The sequence below is a fragment of the Sturnus vulgaris genome, chromosome 8 (genome assembly GCF_052056855.1).
Source record: "Sturnus vulgaris isolate bStuVul1 chromosome 8, bStuVul1.hap1, whole genome shotgun sequence".
In the NCBI taxonomy this organism is placed as follows: domain Eukaryota; kingdom Metazoa; phylum Chordata; class Aves; order Passeriformes; family Sturnidae; genus Sturnus; species Sturnus vulgaris.
The window spans coordinates 37,450,170-37,473,121 of record NC_142250.1 but is presented as its reverse complement, the minus strand read 5'-3'; the positions used below and the strand labels follow the sequence as shown (position 1 = coordinate 37,473,121).

The 22,952-nt window shown below is 50.7% G+C and overlaps 1 protein-coding gene and 1 long non-coding RNA gene across 2 annotated transcripts in view; both read left to right on the top strand.

Annotated features, from left to right (window-relative positions):
* Positions 1-22,952, top strand: part of TCERG1L (transcription elongation regulator 1 like) — a 43,595-nt gene that overhangs the window by 6,309 nt on the left and 14,334 nt on the right. Inside the window, exons 4-5 of the mRNA XM_088169471.1 lie at positions 5,724-5,888; positions 20,856-20,981. Coding sequence (XP_088025597.1) covers positions 5,724-5,888; positions 20,856-20,981 — 291 coding nt within the window. The remainder of the gene's footprint in view (positions 1-5,723; positions 5,889-20,855; positions 20,982-22,952) is intronic.
* LOC148223070 (uncharacterized) lies at positions 5,904-11,099 on the top strand. Its single transcript, XR_015805225.1, has 3 exons — positions 5,904-6,159; positions 6,241-6,322; positions 6,404-11,099. It is a non-coding gene; the product is annotated as an uncharacterized LOC148223070 (long non-coding RNA).

Below are 22,952 nucleotides of genomic sequence, written 5' to 3'. Positions count from 1 at the left end.
ACAAGGATGTGTGTGGGACATCCCAAGGACGTTAACATTTGATCCTTCTCATTCATTTCCTTTCTCCTGATGCCAGAACCCTTTACAGACCTGGCAGTGGCAGCAGTGGCACTGCCATGCACATCCTCATCCAAACACAGGCCCAGTTTGCTAATTCCAGTTCACAGATTAGGAATTAAATAGGGCTGCTCTCTGTTAAATTTGGGTTCTATTTTCTCGTGAAATTCACGACCCAGGACCTCTGACCTCCTCTCTTTCCTCAGCACAGCTCTGTTTGAAGCACATCTCCCTTTGCAAACACTCAGATTTTCGTTTCCCAAATTGGATTAACTTGTATTTAAGCGTGTGCTGGGGCTCCTCGCTGTTTGGGGACAGAGAAAAGCACAGCAGGACCCCATTCACGTCCCTGCAAAGCCATCAAACCTCTCTTTGTCTGTGGAGCGTTCAAGCACTGCCAAGCCCAGTGCTTTATTAGGTCTGGGAATGCTTGGCTTTAACCACAGCCTTCACAAAGTTTTTGTTTTGCTCATTAAGTTCATGGGGTTTTTTGATGCTTTTCCTGTTATCCCCTCAAATCAAGAGAAACTTTGAGTGAAGTTTGTTTTCCCACTCAAATGACAGAAATAAACCCACGAGCAACGTCTTTATGGGGAGGGCTGGTGGTTGTGACCATTCCATCCCATCCCATCCTCCTGGCTGTCCCCAGACCCTCGGTGAATAAACCCAGCTCTCCTGCAGCTCTCCGGGACACAGGGGCTGTCTGTGAGCAGCCAGGGATTTCTATTTATTGCACACGGGCAGAAAAGTGAGCGAGGCTGTTCCTGGCCATCACTGCAGGTGACAATGGCACTGCCAGCACCTGTTCTCTCCCTTGGAAAGCAGGGACATCCCTGGGTTCGTCTTTCCAGGGTTATTGGTGTCTTTGTTTCTATTTCCAGGGCTATTGGTGTGTTTGTTTTCCTTTGCAGGGACATCCCTGTATTTCCCTTTATCCCTGGGTTTCTTTTTGCAGGAATATCCCTGTGTTTCCCTTTGTAGGGATATCCCTGTTTCCCTTTATCCCTGTGTTTCCCTGTTCAGGGATATCCCTGTATTTCCCTTTATCCCTATATTTCCCTTTATCCCTGGGTTTCTTTTTGCAGGAATATCCCTTGTTTCCTGTTCAGGGATATCCCTGTTTCCCTTTATCCCTGTGTTTCCCTGTATTTCCCTTTATCCCTGTGTTGTGTTTCCCTATATTTTCCTGTACTTTCCTTTATCCCTGTATTTTCCTGTATTTTCCTTTATTCCTGTGTTTCTTTTTGCAGGAATATCCCTGTGTTGTGTTTCCCTGTATTTTCCTATATTTCCCTTTATCCCTGTGTTTCCCTGTGTTTCCCTGTATTTCCCTTTATCCCCGTGTCTCCCTTTGCAGGGACACCCCCGTGACTGGATTTTTTTAGGAACTCTAAACACAAACAAAGGCTCAGGTTGAGAAAAGGAGTCTTTTATTCCACATGGGCTGGAAGTTTCCCACAAATCCTCCTGTTCAATACTCATCATCACCAGAATCCTTTCCCTACGATGTCTCTGCACCTTCGGGGTCTCTGGCGTCGTTTGGGGACTCAGGTTTGAGCCGAGCTCACAGAAGCCCAGGAGGAGGTGCCAGGTCCCCTCGGGCCATTGCCGAGGTTGTAAAGCACAAAAGATTTCAGTAAACACCGAGCAACAGCTGGAACATCTGTCTGCAGTCAGAAGGGCGGTGAGGGTGACAATGGCACCCTCAGGCTCCCTCTGCAGCTGAGGTCAAAGGAAGGGACAACGAATTCTGCTTCGAGTCCCGGGGCTTAAAAATGCAGAGAATCCTGCTTAAAACCAGTGAAAATTCTGCCTAAAGACTCAGAGCTTAAAGATGAAGAGAATCCGACTTAAAAATACTGAAAATTCTACTTAAAGGCATCAGAGCTTAAAGATGCTGAGAATCCTTCTTAAAAATCCAGAGAATTCTGCTTAAAGCCATCAGCTGGGCTGGATGCAGGCACTGAGCTCCTTCCAAGAGACTTTGGGAGCTCCTGGTGCAGCAGGACTGCTGCCAGGTAATGATGGTGATGATGATGATGGGTTTTGGAGCAGGAACACTGGAAGTGCCCAGGGAGGGTTGGATCCCCATCCCTGGAGTGTCCCAGCAATTCCTGGGGGATTCTGAGTGCTCTGGGACAAGGTGGGGATGGGCACAGGGTGGACTCGATGATCCTGGAGGGCTTTTCCAGCCTCAGGGACTCTGGGATTTGAGGACAAGTTTTTCCCTCACTGCCAGGGTGAGCCATGACCTGGCAAAGATCTGAGGAAAACATCACTGCTAGAAAAAAATCCTGCATTTTCCCCCCTAATTGCAGTATCAATGACGGTATTTTACTCCTCTTTTCATGGCATTTGACTTTTGAAATCCCCCCTGCAAATGCAGGGTGATTAATGGTAACTCTAAAACCCTTTCAAGGCCTTTCTTAGAAAAAAAAAAAAAAACAAACCCAAAAAAAAAGTTACAGCAAGATCTGGTTTGTTTGTGGCTCTCAGGGAGTGCTGGGCCAGCTCCCAGGGGCTTTGGGGCTGTTTTGGAGTGGGTGAAGTGGGGGATGCTGTTGAGCCGAGGCACAGCAGGACACAGGGATGGCCCTTCCTCCATGGAATAATTCAGCAGGAGGGAAGGAGAGAGAGCTTCATCAAAGGAGGGGAAAGCACCCCAACTCCTCTCAGCTGAGTGATGAAACTTTGATAAGGTTTGATGAAAGTTTAATGAGGAAGCCCAGCTCCAGGAGCTCTGCTCATCGCTGCCCCCACAGCCCAGGCTCGCTCATTTTCCTGCTTCCCTGCCCTCTTTGGGGAAATCACATCCTCCTCTCCAGAAGAAAAGAATCAAATGAGAAGTAAACAACCTTTCTGCTCGTGTGCCCTGCAGGAAGGCACAGCAGAGTGGTGTTTGCAGACAGCATTCGTCTTCACAGGAGCTGCAGGAGGTGTTGTGTGGGCTTTTCCCAGCAGCAGGCAGCTGGAATTGGGAATGAGCACAGGCTCTTGTGTTTGACCTCACCGAAGGATTGTTCCACTCCCAGGTGAATGAACAATGAGCTTGTGTTTAACACTCGGGTTGGTTGGACGCTGATTTTTTGATTTTTTTATTTTGGTTTTTAATGTCCATTGTCGGGCTGGCAGAAAAATCTGGTTTTGTTTATCCATTACTGAATGATCAAAACTTAAATATTTGTGTTTTTTTTTTTTTTTTTTGGCTTTTTTCCTGCTACTTAGTGCATCTGCAGGTGTTCCTTGGCATGGAGGAATAAGGACTGTAGAAATAATGGCCCTTTTTTTTGTGACACTGAAAATATTAAACTTCTCTTTTATTAATGCAGGGCTTATTTTGTTGGGAAATAATTGTTGGTAAAGCTGGGAGAGCTGGGGGTGCTCACCTGGAGAAGGGAAGGATCCAGGGAGGGCTCAGAGCCCCTGGCAGGACTGGAGAGGGACTGGGGACAAGGATGGAGGGACAGGACACAGGGAATGGCTTTAAGCTGACAATGGGTAGGTTGGGATGGGATTTGGGGCAGGAATTGTTCCCTGGCAGGGTGGGGATGGAATTCCCAGATTTGCTGTGGCTGCCCCTGGATCCCTGGCAGTGCCCAAGGCCAGGTTGGACATTGGGACAGTGGGAGGTGTCCCTGCCATAGCAGGGGTGGCACTGGGGTGGCACTGGGTGATTTTCCAGCTCCTTCCCAACCCAACCCATTCCCTCTGATCTTATCCAAGGCCCCTCTGTGCTTCTCCTACCTGGAATTATTGTGAGGGGGGTTCATCCCCCACCCACAGCCACCCTTCCCAAACTCCCATTCCCTGTTTTCCTTGCCCAGGGAAAGCTCGGGCTGATGGAAAGGCTGCAGTGGGGAGTGGGATCAGATGGGGATTTGTGGAGTCACAGTTGTCTCCCACTGCCTGCAGGGTTTGCACCCGGGCTGAGCTTTGCTGGCTGCCATAATGAGCTGATGATTGCTTAATTTTTGAATCCCGAGCTCAGCGTGGAGGGAGGAACAGCTGCTGTTTGTCAGATTTGCTTTGCTCCTCAAGAGTTTTACGGCTCCTGTTCTTGTTTATTTAACATAATGAGCCAGGATTGAGCTCGGAAGGTCTTCCCTGCCACTGCCAGGCCGGGGAGGGAATGGTGCAGGGGCTAAAGGGTGCTCAGGGTTTGATTTGGGACATTCCTGGGTTCCAGTGGCAGGGGCTGCCCGGGGAGGGCTGGATCCCCATCCCTGGAGGTGTCCAAGGAATTTCTGGAGGTGGCACTGGGTGCTCTGGGCTGGGGACAAGGTGGGGATGGGACAGTCACAGAGTGGGCTCCATGGGCTGGGAGGGCTTTCCCAACCCCAGGGATTCCATGAAGTGTCCTGTTGATCCTGTTGAGCTTTTGGGATGAAGGAGATGAGATGCAGAGCTTGTCGAGCTCAGGGATTTGTGTGCAGGACACAGCAGGTGAGGGAGCAGTGGGTGCCTAATATAGCAAGGAATAAATTCAGGTTTGGCATCAGACAGTTACACTTAGGAAAGTTGAGAATAATTGTGTTCCTTGTGCTCAAATATTTGACTTCTTTATTAAGTTTTTTCATTTAAATGTAATAACTCTGCACAGTCTGTGTGTGAGTCACTGCTGCCTGGTCCCCCTGGGTTATGGTTTTGTGTTCACATCTGTGGGGTTTCAGGGCTAAAAATGCTCCAGCCACGAGCTGGGCTTTGGAATCCTGATTAGCAGAGGGGCTCTGGGAGTGCTGCAGAAACATCTCAGCCCCAGAACAGCTGGGCTTGGAGGGGAGCTCTGGAGATGATCCAGTCCAGCCCCCTGCCCAGCAGGGTCACCTGGAGCAGGTGACACGGGAACGTGTCCAGGAGGGTTTGGAATGGCTCTGCACAGGGAGACCCCAGCCCCTCCCTGGGCAGCTGCTCCAGGGCTCTGCCCCTCCATGGAAAGAAGTTCTTGCTCACCTTGGGCTGGAACTTGTTGTGGTTTAGTTTTTGGCCATTGCTCCCTGTCCTGTCTCTGGCACCGTCCTGTGACAGCCCTGGGGAGATTTGTGTGGATTGCTGGATCCCCTCTCAGCCTTCCCTTCTCCAGCCTGACCAGGCTCAGTCCCACAGCCTCTCCTCAGCTCAGAGATGCTCCAGTCCCAAAATGACCTCTGTGGCCTCTGCTGGACCCTCTCCAGTAGCTCCTTGGCTTTCAGGGAACAGGGACAGGAGGAGAGGGAACTCATTCTGGGCCAGGAGAGCTCAGGGGGGACAGCAGCAGGAATTTCCCCATGGAAAGGGTGGGCAGGGATTGGAAGTGCCCAGGGAGGGTTGGATCCCCATCCCTGGAGTGTCCCAGCAATTCCTGGGGGTGGCACTGAGTGCTCTGGGCTGGGGACAAGGTGGGGGTTGGTCAAGATTTGGACTTGATGACCCTGCAGGTCTTTTCCCACGTAAATGATTCTGTGATCCCTGAGCTCTGCAGACCAGGACTGAACACAACAAACACATAAATTCCACAGAACACCAGCTCAGGCTCTGGGGTCTCTCTGAGGGGACACACGGGGCTGGGTGTGACGTGCTGCACCTTGTCCCACCTTGTGCCAAAATTCCCATTTTTGGGAAGCAGAACCATTCCCCCAAGCCCTGCCCTCCCCTCCTGCTCACACTCGTGTCTCTCTGTCTCTCCACAGGTGGTTGCCAGAACAGCCTTAAAGCCATGGGTGGCACCCAGAGCCTGGCCCTGGTGTCCCTGGAGCCCGAGCCCCCCCAGGGTCCCCCGGGGCCGAGCCTCCAGCCCTGCCACCTCCTCACCTTGTCCCCCATCAAAGTCCCACTGCTGGCCTCGCCCTTCCCAGGTAAGGTCCCTGGGGAGCAGCCCTGGGCAGCACAGGGTGTTGGCACAGGTTGGGCACTGCTGGGGTTAAATTTGGGGCTTCTGGAGCAGTTTGGAGGTGTTTTCTGGGACTGTGAGCCAGGAGTGCCTTCAGAGCTCCGTGGATGTTTGTCATGGGCATGGATGGCTCTGTGACATTTAGGGGTGGCTGAGCTGGCTCCTCCCTCATCTCAGCTGGGAAAAGCTTCTCTGAACCCCAGCAGCACAGCCTCAGCTGAAATGGGCACTCAGAGGTGTCTGCTCCACGTGGGATAAGATTTGATAAAGTCCTGAGCAGATCTGTTTATAGTTACAGCTGAAATGGGCACTCAGAGGTGTCTGCTCCACGTGGGATAAGATTTGATAAAGTCCTGAGCAGATCCTCTGGGTGTTTGGAGCTGAAATGGGCACTCAGAGGTGTCTGCTCCACGTGGGATAAGATTTGATAAAGTCCTGAGCAGATCTGTTTATAGCTACAGCTGAAATGGGCACTCAGAGGTGTCTGCTCCATGTGGGATAATATTTAATGAACCCTGAGCAGATCCTCTGGGTGTTTGTAGTTACAAACCTGCTGGGAGAGCACAGCCGGGATCTTTTCCCAGAGGCTGAGAGGTGATTGCTGCCTGGAATAATCGCTCTTTTCTGGCTGTTGAGTGAAACTTTTCTGCAGGTGGCAGCTGAGGAGGCACTGGGGCATCCCTGCCTGCCTGGGCAGCTCGGGCTCACCGGGAGCCTTCAGGGCAATGCTTGTACCTGCACTTGAGGCTATTTTTAGAGCAGTTATCTGCCAATTAAGTTAAAAATGTAAATGAGGGTGTGTTTTCTGTCTTTTTGGTAATTGAGGTGTAGCACAGCAAGGCACAGGGAGATTGGATTCTGCAGAAGGTGCAGTTGTGGTTTGATGGGAGAGATTTAATGAGAAATGGATCCAGGGATTCTCATTCCTGCCCAGCTGTCAGGGCAGTCACCTGCAGAAACACCAGGGTGGGGAGAGAAAACGGACCCAGAGGAGGGAAGGTGCAGGAAAAGGAGCCTCAGGGGGGACAGCAGCAGGAATTTCCCCATGGAAAGGGTGGGCAGGGATTGGAAGTGCCCAGGGAGGGTTGGATCCCCATCCCTGGAGTGTCCCAGCAATTCCTGGAGGATTCTGAGTGCTCTGGACAGGGTGGGGATGGGCACAGCCTGCCCTGGATGATCCTGGAGGGCTTTTCCAGCCTCAGGGGTTCTGTGGAATGATTGAAAATGTTTTGTACTTAATCCAAAGAGGCTGAACTTAGAGCAGAAAGCAGAATTCATGCTGCTGTGGGGCAGGAGCTGGTGCTGCTTCCCATGGAAAATCCGTTTTGGCTCCTGGAAAACATTTTTCCTTTTTAGAAGTGTTTTAGAGGAGGAACCAAAGGAGGAAAAAAAATCCCTGTTTACCCAAAAAATAGGATTACATTTGAGACGTGCTCTCAGTGGAGTGTGGGGAGGAGCTGGGTGCTGTCATTCCAGGAATCTCTGTCCCTCCAGAACTTCCTGGGTTCTGTGACAACAAACCAGGCCAGGAGAATTGTCCCTGAATTGTCCCTGTGCTGTGCCAGGGTGTGTGATGGGCCATGAAACAGCACACTCTGAATGCCCCAGCCATAATTTTCATCCCTTTATCAATCACTCATGGCAATCCCACACTCTGCTGCATGGAGAGCAGCTTTTTGGGAAAAAAAACTTGGGAATGCCTGGCATGTGAGCAATGAAGCTGAAACCCAGCTCCTTGTTTTTCTCTGTTATCCCCATCCCTGGGGGAAGGCTGGGCCTTTGCAGAGCTGCCATAAAACAGGTTTATAGGATTCATCCTACTGTGCTGGATGGAAGGGGTTGGGGTTTTGTCTCAGCTGCCCTGGCAGGGTGGGAAGGAGCCTTGGGGTGCCCCCGGGGCAGGGACCCCTGTGTGGTGTCCTTGGGCTGGCAGAAAGGGCTGAGGAAGGGGGGGAAAAGCAGGGGAAAAGCAGGGGCAGAAACCTGAAATGCAGCCCACAGCTGCAGGCTGGGGCCAGATGTGATGGGACAAGGTTTAAACTGCAGGATGGTCACTTGGGAAGGAATTCCTCCCCCTGACCTAAAAAGTGACCTTGGGTTAATGACCTTTGGGGTTAATGACCTGTGACCTTAATGACCTTCCCACGTTCCCCTCGTCTGAGGTTTATGAAAGGCCATGGGCACACAGCAGCAATGAACTTTAAAAACCCCCAAATTAAATTATTTCCAGCTTCAGTCTCCATGTTTATTGGTGCCTGGAAGGCTGAGCATTGTGTGTGTGATTGCCTCAGTTAATTGATTATCCCCTGTTAATTGATTCTTTTAGAGATCAGTGTCCTACTCCTGCCTTGTGTAGTTCTGTGTCTCCAGTCACAGGGATTTGCTCGATCAATAGTCTTAGGAGTGAATATTTCTTTTTTTGGGCCTTTGATAATGGTTGGTTTTGCAGCCTTGCAATTAATTTCTGGCAGCCTAATTAGTACCTTTGGGAACAGCAGGGTGGTAACACAAGGTGGGAGGTGTGGGAAGGGCACAGGGCAGGGGAGGATCCAGGCTCTGCTCCTTTTCCATCCTCACAGAGGAAATTCCTTGGAATTCCCTTGAAGCAAACCACCAGGAATTCGGGGGAACTGAGACCATGCACAATGCAGTGGTCATTTTTAAAAATTCATTTTGGATACAATTCATTTCACATTTTGTGAAGGAAGATCAGAAGCAAAGCTACGAGAGAGCAGAGGATATTTTGGGAATGGAAAACCAGTGCAGCCTCTCCCTGCAGGATGCTCTGAAGGATCCCAGCTGGGTCCCTGCAAATGGGGCTGGGCTGGGAGGTTGTTGTGCCTTGGCTCTGCAGTCTGTGCTGCTCTTGGGGATTGTTTTGTCACTGTGCTGAGCCTAGAAAAACTTGTAATGATCAAATAAACGTATGGGAGAGAAGCAGCATAAAAAAAACCCTGGGTTTAATAGCAACATAAAACGCTGTTTTATATGGAATCAAATCCTGGAGCTTGAGGAGCCTGTCCATGGAGTGATGTGTGCCTGGAAAGGCTCCAGCTCAGGCTCTGTGCACTGAGAGGGGCCTTGGCCCCACATTTCTGTGCTCTCTGCTCCCACACCAGCGAGGTGAATGGAGAGAAGGTTCCAGCAATGCCATTTCAGCCCCGTTTTGGGTTAGCGTTGCTTTTATTTCCTTTCTTTAATTTCGCATCTACTGGTGGTGCTGCTCGTGCGTCTCCCAGGCAAATGTTCCCTTAAATATTTCATGGCAGCCTGGCTGTGAGTGTGGATTTTGTGCCAGGTTTAACATAAAGACTAAACAGGAGCTTGTGGAGATGCAGCTCCTCACTGTGCTGCATCTTCCTGCGCTCTGAATTCTGTCTCCAGGAAACCCTAAATGCACTAAACTTTGCAAACACCAGCACTTACCTGCAGTAATTAAGGAATGGGGTGTCTGGTAATCTCTAACACCCCTCTGCAGCTAATGCATAAAGAAGTGGGTGTTTATTTTCCTCACATGCAGGTTTTTAATGGGAGGAGTGAAGAAGGTAAGAGATGAGTCTGTGGTTATGGACTCTGTAAATTAGCAGTGAGCACAAATATTAAAAAAGGCACCATCTGCCATAGAATCCATTTGCCACCTGTTCCCTGGCTCTCAGCATTATTTAAGGGTTTAAATGTGGTGGTTTAGGCTGCCACGGAGCAGCTGGGAAGTGACTGAGCCTTTTTCCTCCCAGCACCTCCGTGCTGTGTGTCAAGCCCAGCTCGGTGCCAGCTTTGTGTCTGAGCTCTGTCTGTGCCTGTCAGTCCCTCCTTAGCAGGGGCTGCTGCTTGAGCCAGGCTTTAGAGCAGGATCAGTGATGGTTCAGGGTGGGGCTGGCAGGAAACAGCTCCTGCTGCAGCAGAGACTGGCCCAGAGTGGCCACAGAACCTGGCAAGGGCTCGGTGCTGGGGGAAGGTGAAGAGGTCCTGGGGTTATTCCCATTAAACCCTTGAGCTCAGCCTAAAATCCTCAGGGAATCTTAGGCTGGGTTGGTTTGGAGGGACCTCAGAGCTATGGCAGGGACACCTTCCCTGTCCCAGGCTGCTCCCAGCCCCAATGGCCAACCTGGCCTTGGTGTTCCAGCATTTCCCAGATGTTTCCTGGCCAACCTCATCCTTCCCAGTTCGTTACTGGGAGGGCTGGGCTGAGCCATTTGTCCAGCCTCTGTGCAAACTCCAAACTCTTTCCTTCCTCCTGTAAATGAAATTAATTAGCAGCTGCAATCCAGTGAATCATTGCAGCTCTGGGCACTGGGGGGTTCCTGCTGGCTCTGCCAGGCTGGCTCTGTGCTGGGCTCCCTCCCATCCCTTAGGGATCCACTCAGGGGGAATTCTCCTCAATCTCCAGATTAGTCCAGCCCTTCTCTGCACCAGAATTCCAAGGTATTGGGTGAGCAGAAATGAGCAATTTTGGGAAAGATGGCAATATTCCCAGCAGGAATGTGATGCTCCTGTCCTGAGGAAGCTCCTCTTGGTATTGGGTGAACAGAAATGATAATTTTGGAAAGCTGGCAGTATTCCCAGCAGGAATGTGATGCCCTTGTCCTGAAGAACTCCCCCCTGGCCCTGCTGGGTGTCCCTGGCACTGAACGGGCTGGGAGTGCAGAGCAGCTCAAACGAGCTCCTGGTAAATGATGGGCCCAGCTCTAATGCTGGGTAACGAAGCAATAAATGAATGTTTATAGTTATTAAAGTGATAACTTCCTAGCCTGCCTAATACTCAGCACACAGTCTCGTTGTGGGCCCGGGTCTGTGCTGGCACACAGGGAAGGTGAGCTGGCACAGGGCACAGGTGGTGCCCGTGGAAATGGTGCCAGGTCCCTCCTCCCTGCAGAGAATCCCTGCTGGAAGCTGGGAGTGCCCCCCCAGGACCCTGAGAGGAGTGGGGTGATGGCTCTTGGACTGGGAGGGCTCGGGAATTCAGATTTTTGGGGTTTCCAAGGCAAAGTGCAGGAGGAGGAGGGGCAGGGGGAGGTCAGGCACAGCTTTGTGACCTTGCACATTTGTGACACTGCCCTGTGTGACACTGCCCTGTGTGACCCTGCACATTTGTGACCCTGCACATTTGTGACCCTGCACGTTTGTGACCCTGCACGTTTGTGACCCTGCACATTTGTGACCCTGCACATTTGTGACACTGCACGTTTGTGACACTGCACATGTGTGACACTGCCCTGTGTGACACTGCACGTTTGTGACCCTGCACATTTGTGACCCTGCACATTTGTGACCCTGCACATTTGTGCACCCTCCACGCTGAAAGCCAAGGCAGCCTTGGGGATTTATTGGTGCCAGTACAGGGATGGAGCAGACTGGATTTATGGCATTTATGGATCACAGTGCACTTTGTTCAAACAGGGATTCCCAAGGTTTTGGGATGTCTGGGGAGCAGGGACAGGACCTGAGGGTCAGGCTGGACACCAGGGAAAGGTCACAGCTCAGTCCTGGTTAGGCCAGGCTCATGGTTCAGCTGCTTCCATGTTGTGTTCCAGAAGAGACTCTCAGTGCTGGGATGTAATAGCAAGGTATTGACAAAAGGGAAAATATCAATACTCCAGTGGCAGTTACAAAAGACAAACAACCCAAATCCTCTCAGTCGTGCCCAGCTCCTGGTAAATGTCATGAGAGTCAGAGTTAATTTACTGTATCTGTAACTGCCTGTTAAACAGGAGTTGGGATTTTCTGGGAGAAGCTGTGCAGTGTTTCAGTCAGGTTTCACCCTCAGGAGCAGCAGATCCTCTGTTCAGATCCCTGCCAGGTGGGTTTTCCCCACAGGCTGGAGCTGTTCCCAGTGCTGGGGCTGGCAGGGGTGACCCTGGGACAGGAATTTGTATTTTCCCCGTGTCCTTCTGGGCAGCTTGGGCTGCTCTGGGCACATTGGACTCTCCTCCTTTCTGCTGCAGCCTCAAATTAATTGAGATTTATGTAGCCTAAAGAGTGCTCACTAAACTGGATGTATTTCTTGTAAATGGAGCAGAAGTCTTCGAAGGAAAAACCAAAGTGAGTGACACGAAGGAATAAGGCTTGGAAGGATAATGGGATCATTCCTGCCTTGTCCCTCTGCAGAAGATGAATGAATGAGAATTCCTGTGAGAATTCCAGGAGTTTTATATCAGAGCTGAGGGAGCACCTTGTTTTGGTGGCTGCAGCTGCATCCTTAAATTTATTTTTGCAATGAAACCATTGGGAGCTCTGCATTGTGGCCAAGGCTCAGTGGAATGGTGCTGGGATGCAAAATAATTCCCAGGGGATGTTCAGGTGCAGCTGGGGGTTCCCAGCAGGAATACTGGGAGACTTGGAGAGGGGAACCAGGGAGCAAATCTTGCTGTGAAAGATGGGAGAGATGTTGCTTTGTGTGCTTTTGTCTTGCTTGTTAGTGAGGAAAAAAAAAAAGAATTTAAAATTTGTTTTTTATGTGTTCAGCCAACTTTATTATTCAGTTTTTTGGGAACTGATTTTGTTGCTGTAACATGAAGCCACACACAGTGGATTTCAACTGATATATTCCCAATGTTCGGCCTGAATCAGGGCTGGATGTGGAATAAACTCAGTGCAAAACTGAACCTGATGGAGGGAGAAATTCCACAATCCCAGTGGGTTCATCTCCACTTTCAGGATTTGCACCTTGCAGGCTCTTGTAGCTCCTGGGGAGCCCCTGGAAGGCTGAGGGTTCATTTTGTGCAGTGGGGTTGAGAGCTGAGCAAACCCTGTGCTACAAAACATCCTTGGAATCATTCAAAAATATTGCTGCACTTCAGCTTGGAAACTCCAATTAATGCAGAAACACCTGATGGGGAATTTATTGTGAAGGAATAGAAATGCCAGGGCACCATGGGCACGACCTGGGGGGGCTGCAAGGCTGACAGCTCAGGGTTTGTACTATTATTATTATTATTATTATTATTATTATTATTATTATTATTATTATTATTATTATTATTACTATTATCATTATTATTATTATTACTATTATCATTATTATTATTACTATTACTATTATTTTTATTTTTTTTTTATTATTCTTCCTCAATCAAACAGCTATTCCTATTCAGCCCCTTGGATGGTGAGAGCCAAATCCACAGGGATTTTCCTGGTGTTTTACCCATTTTCCTTTGGAGCTGTGGATGTTTCCTGGGTGCCTCCCCCCTGTTCCTCAATCAGGCCCCACTAAAGTGTAAAGAAATGCAACGAGGTAAAATGAATCTTCCTTCCTGGCCAGAATATAAATAAGGGAAATTAATTACATTTCCCGATTTTAAGTGTGCCACAGGAGCTTCCCCCGAGTACTGAGTGGAATTTCAGGGATTTTATTGCAGGATGTGGTGATGGTGGAAGGGAAAAGGAGAAGGGTTTGGGGGTGTTGGGTGTTGGTGGCTGCCTCCCAAAATCCCGTCCCTGAGGCTGTGGCTCATGTCAAGAGCCTGGGACCTTAAACCTGACTCGGGATCCACCCTAAAAATGGAGCACGAGAGTTTTTCACATTCCTGGTTTCTGCCTGGCCGGGTTCAAAATTCCAAACCTCATTTCTGACTCAAATCCTCCCAGAAATGAGTGAAGATTTCACTCCAAAACACAAAGGATTGGTTGGTGCAGAAATAATGAAATAATTAATGAAAAGGATTGGTTGGTGCAGAAATAATGAAAGAATTAATGAAAAGGATTGGTTGGTGCAGAAATAATAAAATAATTAATGAAAAGAATTGGTTGGTGCAGAAATAACGTGCTGGACAGGGAGGGAGGGCAGGTTCTGAGGGTCTGGTTCTCCATAATTCAGTGAATTTTTCCAGAATTCCATCCCACAGTGAGGAGATGGGAATTGGCTCCTGGAGTTTGTGGCAGGCTGGAAAAGAATGATGAAAGTTGGGGAGATGGGATTGGATGGAGCAGTGAGAGGGGCTGTGTGGGGTGATCATCACCATCCTCATCCTCATCCCCATCCCCTCGCTCCTGCTGTGGGCAGAGGCTCCCTGGCCCCGGGGGCTGCAGGGTGGTCCCAGCTGCCCTGCCTGGCTTTAGCAAAGCTCAGTTCCAGCCCGGGACACTCCCAAAGGTGCCCAGCCAGGCTCAGCCCAAATCCCTGCCCTGCCTTTGGCCACCTCCAGCCTTGTTTTCCAATTTTCTCTGATGGCTCCATGAATAATTCACGAGGAGTCTTTTATCAGCTCGGGAGCTCCCTGTGTGCAGGGAGGTCACCCGGGTCAGGAGCTGCTGCTCAGAACCTGCCCAAAAATCCAATACAAGCTTTTTTTTTCTCTTCCCCCTAATTTAGAGAGTCCATTAAGGTGTGTAATGCAGCAGGAGCCAGCAGGGAGATCTCCGTGGAGTTTTACACACTCAGGAACCACTGGGAAAACTCCCCCTCACTGCTCTGAGCCGTGGGCTGTGTTCTGTTCATATCAGGGCAGTTAAAAAAAAAAAAAAAAGAGAAAAGCTGAATTTAACTCTGGGATCAGGGAACATCCTGAGCTGGAAGGGTCCAGCCCAGCTCCTGGCCTGGCACAGGCACCTCAGCAATCCCCCCATGCCTGACAGCCTCGTCTCAACACTCCTGTTTATCCTACAAAATAAAACCAGAGGGAAAGCTTCCAGCAGGGGCTGTAATCCCAGTCTGGAGCTGCAATCCCAGTCTGGAGCTGCAATCCCAGTCTGGAGCTGTAATCCCAGTCTGGGGCTGTAATCCCAGTCTGGAGCTGCAATCCCAGCCTAAACCCAGCAGGGCTCAGCTCAGCAGGGACTCGAGCTCAGCCTGCCAGGATTTGCATCATTTGCTGTTCCAAGCAAGGCTTGAATGGGCTTTAATAATCCTGCTATTTTTGTTATTAAATGTGTCACCTTCAATTCCATCATGGTGAGTCCTGCTCTTACAGCTCTTGTGATCAGAAATCTCATCAGAAGTTGGGAGAGGCTTTCTGTTAAATTCTGCTGCTCACAGAACTCTTGTTTCAGTTTGAACTTTTTTTTTTTTTTTTTTTTTTTTGCCAATTCCTGTCTGGGATCACAAGGGCAGCACCAGAGGAGATCAGGGCTGGGCAAGGGCTTTGTTGGGATGGGCACAGGGGCTGGAACAGCCTTTCCCCCGAAGGGGAAGAAATGAGGATGCTAAACCTTGTTTAAAATGATTCCTTGGAGGAATTTTTAAACTGGGACTCTCCATTTTCCCCAAATGCTGCTGCAGGGTTTTGAAGGGCAGTCAGAGCTGTGGCTTCCCAGGATTATCCCTGTGTGGTGGCAGAGAGGAGCAGGACGCTGCACAGGGTTTTGGGGGATTTTTCATGCCCCCTGAACCCAGCAGGTTTGGGGTTTGGGGCTCTGCTGGTGCTGCCATGGAATCACTGAATAATTTGGTTTTGAGGGGACCTTCAGAGGCCCCCCTGCCCCACAGCCTCAGTGCAGGGAGCGTTTCCCTGGCGTGGTTTAACATTTCAGGCACCCACAGCACAGGACAGAAGTGTAAAATGTGGCTGAATGTGACACTCCAGCTTCTGGGGGGGTTGATTTGGTTTGATTTCACTTTGCTCTTGAAGCCTCCGTGCCTTGCCTCGTTTCGCTGCTCATTTGGTGGAAATTACAAAAACCCAGGTTGTTAAAAGAAGAGCAAAGGGAGAGGGAAATGTTCCCCCAGCACAGCTCGCTGCAGAAGGTGCTCATTGTCACTCAGCCCTGACTCTGCAGATTTTCAGGAATTCTTGCTGACTTCCCATCTCCCTTCCCGCTCCAATAAGCAATTTACTCCAGCATTCACCAGTTCCTGAAGTGGTTATGGCAATGCATATTGAAATGAAAGCTCCAAATTATCCTGCAGGAACAAAAGTGCAGCTCCTGCTCGTGCTGGGGTCGGGCTGGGAGCCAGCAGGGTTTGGGATTTGTGGAGATCCAGATCCATGGGATGGCTTGGGATGTCCCTAAATCCCTTCCAGTGCCAAGGGCAGGGACAGGTCCCACTGTCCCAGGCTGCTCCAAACCTGTCCAGCCTGGCCTTGGACACTTCCAGGGAATTATTGTATGGAACAGACTGGTGATGTCTCTCCATGGTTGTGTTCTGCTCTACACTGATTTATCTGGGTGTAAATCTCTCTCCAGCTGTGGTTCCCAGCAGGAATGGTGAGCAGGGATTGCCATTCCCAGCCATTCCCAGTCATTCCCAGTGCCCTGTGCCCCCTGGCACAGATCCCAGCAGGAATGGTGAGCAGGGATTGCCATTCCCAGCCATTCCCAGTACCCTGTGCCCCCTGGCACAGATCCCAGCAGGAATGGTGAGCAGGGATTGCCATTCCCAGTCATTCCCAGTGCCCTGTGCCCCCTGGCACAGATCCCAGCAGGAAAGGTGAGCAGGGATTGCCATTCCCAGTCATTCCCAGTGCCCTGTGCCCCCTGGCACAGATCCCAGCAGGAATGGTGAGCAGGGATTGCCATTCCCAGCCATTCCCAGTCATTCCCAGTGCCCTGTGCCCCCCTGGCACAGATCCCAGCAGGAATGGTGAGCAGGGATTGCCATTCCCAGTCCCACTGGGGCTGGGAGCTCCCAGAGCATCCCAAAGCACTGCAGGGGGCTGGGGGCTCTCTCCATCACCCAGGGAGCTCCAGCTCAGCCTGGGGCTGAATTTGGGGTGGCAGAGAGGGCAGGGCAGCTGTGCTGAGCCCTGCAGCAGCTGTGCCAGCTGTGCCAGCTGTGCTGGGCTGTTCTCCCCAGCAGCCCCTGTGCAGGGCAGCTGCTGCTCAGGGAACACCCCACGTTCCTGAGGCACAGGGAAGGGGCATCATCACACTCAGAAAGTGCTGAATGTTTGTGATGAACGTGTCTGGGCCTCACAGAGGAGCAGAGGAAAGAAGGGAAATTTTCTCCGAGGGGGCTCCTGGGCAGGCTCGTGTTTCCCCAACAAGAATTGCCTTGAGGAGGAGCCTGGTGTGTCCTTGAGGGGAAGGGGGAGCAGAGCTCAGGGGCTGCACGAGCTGAAGGAGGCTGCCTGCTCGGTAAAAAGTCGATTTTTTTTTAATTACTCAAGTCTTCCTTGTTATTAAGCAAAGAGACTTCTCTTGTCCTTTGCAGATTGGCAGGACTGCCCCAAATTATCTCATCAGGATGGACTGTGCTGGGCCCTGATCTCCAGAAGCTTCTGGGGTCAGGGGATGATGACAGCAGCAATAATGAACGTGGCTGGGTGCATTTCTGGGCCTGCCTGTTGGACACAGTGGCTGCAGTTGCTGATTTCCCTGTCCTTGCCCTCAGACTGGCTGTTGATGTCCCAGGATGTCACCAGCTCCTCCTCCCTGTGCCTGGGGACAGTTTGGATGGCCCAGGATGAGCCCTGGGGGCTCCTCTCAATGGGCAGGGGAGGTTTAGATCAGATATTAGGGAAGGGGTTGTAAAGCACAGGAACAGGGAATGGTGGAATCTCCATCTCTGGAGGGGTTTCAGTGCTGTGGATGTGGCACTTGGGGACATGGTTTAATGGTGACCATGGTGGTGCTGCTGCTGGGACTTGAAGGTTTTTTTCCAGCCATAGTGACTCTGGGATTTCCTGATCCCAGCTGGTGCTGGTGGCACCCACCTGGGAATGGGCAAATTCCTCCAGAGTGAAGTTCCAATGGTGACTGAATTTAATGAGATATGGATTTATTCTGGTTCCTTCTCCCCCAAACCATCCTGCACTCCTGGAATGGGCAAATTCCTCCAGAGTGATGTTCTAGTAATGACAGAAATGGATGAGATATGGATTTATTCTGATTTTTTTCTCCCCACACTATCCTGCACCCCTGGAATGGGCAAATTCCTCCAGAGTGAAGTTCCAGTAGTGACAGAATTTAATGAGATATGGATTTATTCTGGTTCCTTCTCCCCACTCCATTCTGCACTCCTGGAATGGGCAAATTCCTCCAGAGTGATGTTCCAATAGTGACAGAATTTAATGAGATATGGATTTATTCTGATTTTTTTTCTCCCCACACCATCCTGCACCCCTGGTCTCCTCTGCCTGGAATGGGCAAATTCCTCCAGAGTGAAGTTCCAATGATGACAGCTCACCCCTGTCCCTGTCCCCTCTGTCCCTGCTCACCTGTCCCTGCTCACCTGTCCCTGGGGAAGGTTTTTGCTGCCACAGGGACAGAGCAGGTGGGGCTGTGGATCTGGGGGATCCCAGCCCAGCCCTGGAGCCTCAGCAGCCCAGATCTCCCCTCTGGATCCCATCATCAGCCAAACCAATCAGGGCACAGATCTGCACCAGGATCCTCAGATTTCCTCAGATTTCCTCAGATTTCCTGTCCTTCCCCTTCTGCCTTCAGCTGCTCTGTCCCTGCTGCAGTTCCTGGAAGTGTGGGTGGCTCTGTGTTTGGAACATGCTGGGAAATGCCTGAAATAATCTCAGGAATGGGCAGATGTTCTCCAAACGCCCTGTTTGCCTCTCCAGGCCTCCCTGGCTCTGCAATCACCCAAAACTTCACAGTGAAGAACATTTTCCTCCTCCCTCCCCCTCCTCAGGCTTGCTTTTGAGTAAAATTGGCCTCAATGGAATAATGAAGCCCTCGGAGTGTGGGTTCACATGCAGGTGTAATTCCAGCCCAGGTTATGTTCAGTTCAGACCAGAGGCTGATATTGCATCGTGACATTCAACTCCATCCAGCCTTTATTTGTATTCCAAAGCCATCCATTGCAAAGACTGCTCTTCATAAGCACAAAGAGCTCCAAAGCATAAATATTTATTCCTTAAAGGTTAAGATTGCCTTAAATCATTCCTGCTTATTTGGTGAGCAGCAGTTATAATTAAAATAAGCAGTTGAACTCGATGTGCATGTATGAAATGCATATATATGTGTATATAAATATATATTTATATATACTTGACTCTGGTGAGGATGGAAGCCGTGGGATAATTGCTTCCATCACATCAAAAGATGCAGTGATATTGTTCCTGGATTGGGTAATAAATCAACATAAAGAAGCAGCTGAAATTCTCTGATGGCAAGTCACGTTTGAGCAGGCGAGGTGGGGAATGAGCACAGCTCGTCTCGAGTGCTGCCTGCAATTGCAGGGGATAATTATGCAAGTTATGGAAATTATGCCAGGTTTGGGTGTAGAGAATTCATAGAGCCCAAGGACAGGGCTTGGAGCAGCCTGGGACAGGGGAAGGTGTCCCTGCCATGGCACTGGGTGGGATTTGGGGTCCCTTCAACCCAAAGTGCTCTGGGATTCCGTGGGGAGCAAACCGGCCTCGAGTGCTGGCAGGAATTGCAGGGGATGATTGTGCAAATTATGGAAATTATGCCAGGTTTGGGTGTAGAGACTCCAAGCACGGGGCTTGGAGCAGCCTGGGACAGTGGGGGGTGGCACTGGGTGGGATTTAGGATCCCTTCCAGCCCAAATCCCAGTCTGGGATTCCGTGTTCTGTGCTGGAATATGGTCCTGTGGAATTGTAGGGACACAGATCCCTGGGAACGTTCAGGGTGTGTGAGTGGGCTTTGCTGACACACTGAAGGGTTCAGAAATGATCCAAGTCATTCCAGAGTGTGGAGGAGTTGGGATGGGAGCTGTGTGAGTAGCTGCTGAAAGGAAGGGGCAGGAAATCCTGCAGCCTGGGAATTGTGTTATTCCCAACTAGAGCAGGGATGTGTCTGAACAGTTTGTAAATGGGACATGGGGACAGCTGGACACCTGGATTTACCCTGGCAGGACGTGGGCTTGTGTGGCTCAGCTTCTGAAGAGCTTGTGCCCAGTTAATTGGAAATAAATGCTGATATAAATGGAATAAATCTGAGGTTTGACCTCAGATTTGGCAGCGGGCAGGAATTCTGCAGGCCTGGGAGCCTGGTTGAACTGGGCTGGCTCTAGCAGCAGCCCTGGGTTACTGATTGCTCATGAATAATGCACAGGAACAAATCAGAGAGTTCCTGGTTTGGCCTTGTCCGAGCAGGCTGTGAATCCCTGGATAAAGCTGCACTTTTAAAGTATTGGCAAAATAATTTCCCGTGGACAGAGTGGGACACAAAAGTTGTGATGAGTAACAGTGGAAACCAGAGGAGTGTTATTTAAAATGAGAACACTGATCTTGCTGTGACCTGCTGGGAGAGCATTGATCTACCCTGGCAAATTCTTACTTTGAGGGCCACATTTTCATTGATTTTAAATTTCTGGCGCTGTTTATTGGCTGAGGATCCGTGGGCATCGTGGCCAGGAATTGAGCTGAGCACAAACCTTGTTTTAACCCTGCAGTGGGGGCAGGAGATGTATTCAGGAGATGAATTCACTGAATCACTGAGGCTGGAGAAGCTCCCTGAGATCCCCAAGTGCAGCTGCTGGTGCTGACCACTGCCCATGGCCTCGAGTGCCACTCCTGCCTTCATGTCCCTTCTCATGCCAGAGCTGCTGCCTGGAAAGGCTGAGCTGGAGCAGAGACTGGGCAGAGCAAAAGGGATAAAATAGGAATTTATTGAAAGGATTCACCTTGGGCTGTGCAAGAGCCTGGATGGGGCTGCACCCAAATCAAATCCCAGATGGATCCTGAGTTTTACACTTGGATAAGTTTTGGTTCATTTACACATTGGGGTCAATTATCCAAACACAGCCCCAGGCTATGGAGGCTCAGCCCCCTGGTTTGCCCCTCTTTCCTTCCCTGTTGATGATTTTTGGGTCCCAGTTGTCCTTGATTCTCCAGCTGGGAATTGTTTTGTCCAGCTCTCCTGTGAAGAGACCTCAGTAACACCTAATTTGAAGTTTCAGAGTTACACACTAACCAGCAGAGAGACTGAAAAATACAAAAGCTCGAACCCGAGGCATCACCACGAGCTGGGGGAAAAAGCCAAGGCTTTTAAAGGGAATCTTTATCTACCAGGGCAAAACTCCACTCTTCCACTCTTCTCCATTCTTCTCCACTTGCACTCTTCCCTTCTGGTTTGCTGGCAGGTTCTGCCTCCAGGCTGGACACTGCCGTGGGCCCCTTGGTGCCAGCACAGGTCACCCGTGTCACCGCCGTGTCCGCGCCCGCCGTCACCCTGGTGGCCACCAACCTGATGGAGCAGGCACGAGCAGGTGGGTGCTGCTTCCAGGGCTGGAACCCCTGAGATCCCATGGCTGGAACCTGTGTGATCCCATGGATGGAACCCCTGTGATCCCATGGCTGGAACCCCTGAGATCCCATGGCTGTGATCCCATGGATGGAACCCCTGTGATCCCATGGATGGAACCATGGCAGGGGTGGCACTGGTTGGGATTTAGGATCCCTTCCAACCCAGCCAGTTCCATGGTTTGTATTAAAGCTTCCAAAGGCAGGGAATGTTTTCCTGTCTCTGAAGGCCACGTGCCTGTTGCAGTAATAATTTATGGATTAAATCCATGGCTGCTTCTCCAACCAACTGCCAATGGTGTCTAGAAAACACCACCATCACCTCTGGCCATTGCTGGTGCCCTCTCCAGGTGCTCCCTGGGGCACTGCTGGTCCCAGGCCAGTGGCCCTGTGCCACCCCCCTGTGCCCCCCTTGCTGAGGGATGTCCTTCCCTGCCAGCAGCCAGGCAGGAGCTGGGCACTGACACCGGGGTGACCTCCCTGTGTCCAGAGGACCAAAGTGCCTGGGAAAGCTTTGATTCCCAATTATCAGATATGCAGGGAAGGAAGATGAATTTAGAGCCCCTTTTGATGTGGATCAGCAGCTCCCTGCTCCTGGCTCCTTTAATGTGGAAATTAATGGCTCTGGCTTGTAAATCTTCTTTTTTGCTCCCTATAAAGGCACCTTCTGAGCAAAATGCCATGGATTTAATGTTTTATTATTCTGAGATATTCTGAGGGAAGCAGAGTCAAATGGGGACCTGTTCTGTACCCGGAGTACTTTTGAAATAATTGCAGTAGCATTTAGAGGTGAATGTGAATGGACACAGAACCACAGAATCCAGACTGGTTTGGGCTGGAAGTTCATCCAGTGTCACCTCAGCCATGGCAGGGACACCTCCCACTGTCCCAGGTGCTCCAACCCCAATGTCCATCCTGGCCTGGGACACTGCCAGGGACACCCAGGGACATTTGGGAGGGGCTGGGGACACCCCCCAGCACTGGGGACTGTGCAGAGGTGTCACACACACCTTGTCCTCTCTGCTGCACGAGGGGTGGCCCAGCTCACCTCAGCTCAGACCCCAAATATGTGTTTGGAGAGGACAAGCAGACAAAAAAACCCCCAAATTAAGGAAATCTCCTATTTCCTTCTGCCTCCCTGTGCACACTGGTTTGTTGGGATGGGTGGCTCTCTGTGTCAGCCCTGCTGTCCCTGTCCCTCTGCTGTCACACACGCTGCTGTAGGCAGCACACCCTGCAGGGTTTGGGATTCCAGGATGGAGACAGTCTGCAAAGGGCAGGGAAATGTGATTTCCCTGCTTCCAGTGGAAACCAATCCAGCATTCCCTGGGATTCCCACAGGGGTTACCTGAGCACAGCAGGAACAAGGGGGAAGAGGATCACAGAGTCAGGGAATGCTTTAGGTTGGGAAAACCCTCTGAGATCCCAGCCATGAACCCAGCCCTGCCCTGCCCTGGGGACCTTGTGTCCCTAAGGATGTCCCTGGGGGCTCAGGACACCACACCCAGGGCAATAGAGAGCCTGGGAATGTGTTCCACTGAAATGGGGGGTTTGGAGAGGAGATGTGTCCTGGGCACCGGGGGGGTGTGTGGATAAAGGAGGAGGAGGTGGCAGGAGGAGCTCAGAGCCACAGGCAGAGTTTGGGATTTTGTTGAGTTTTCTTCAAAGAGACAAGAGCAGTTGTTGGCTGCTGTAAAGTTGTTTATTGCAGGAATGCATCAGTCTGGGAGGCAAAGAGCTCAGAGGGTTCAAGTCTGTGCTGGAGATTTCTGCTGTAGAGTCTGAGCAGCAGCAGCTCCCCAGCATTTCTTCTTCTTCTTCCTCCTTTTCTTCTTCCTCTTCCTTTTCTTCTTCCTCTCTCACCCCAATACAGGAGATTTTATTCATAAATCATCCAATTAACCAAAACCACGACTCTAAAACATTCTTCCTACACC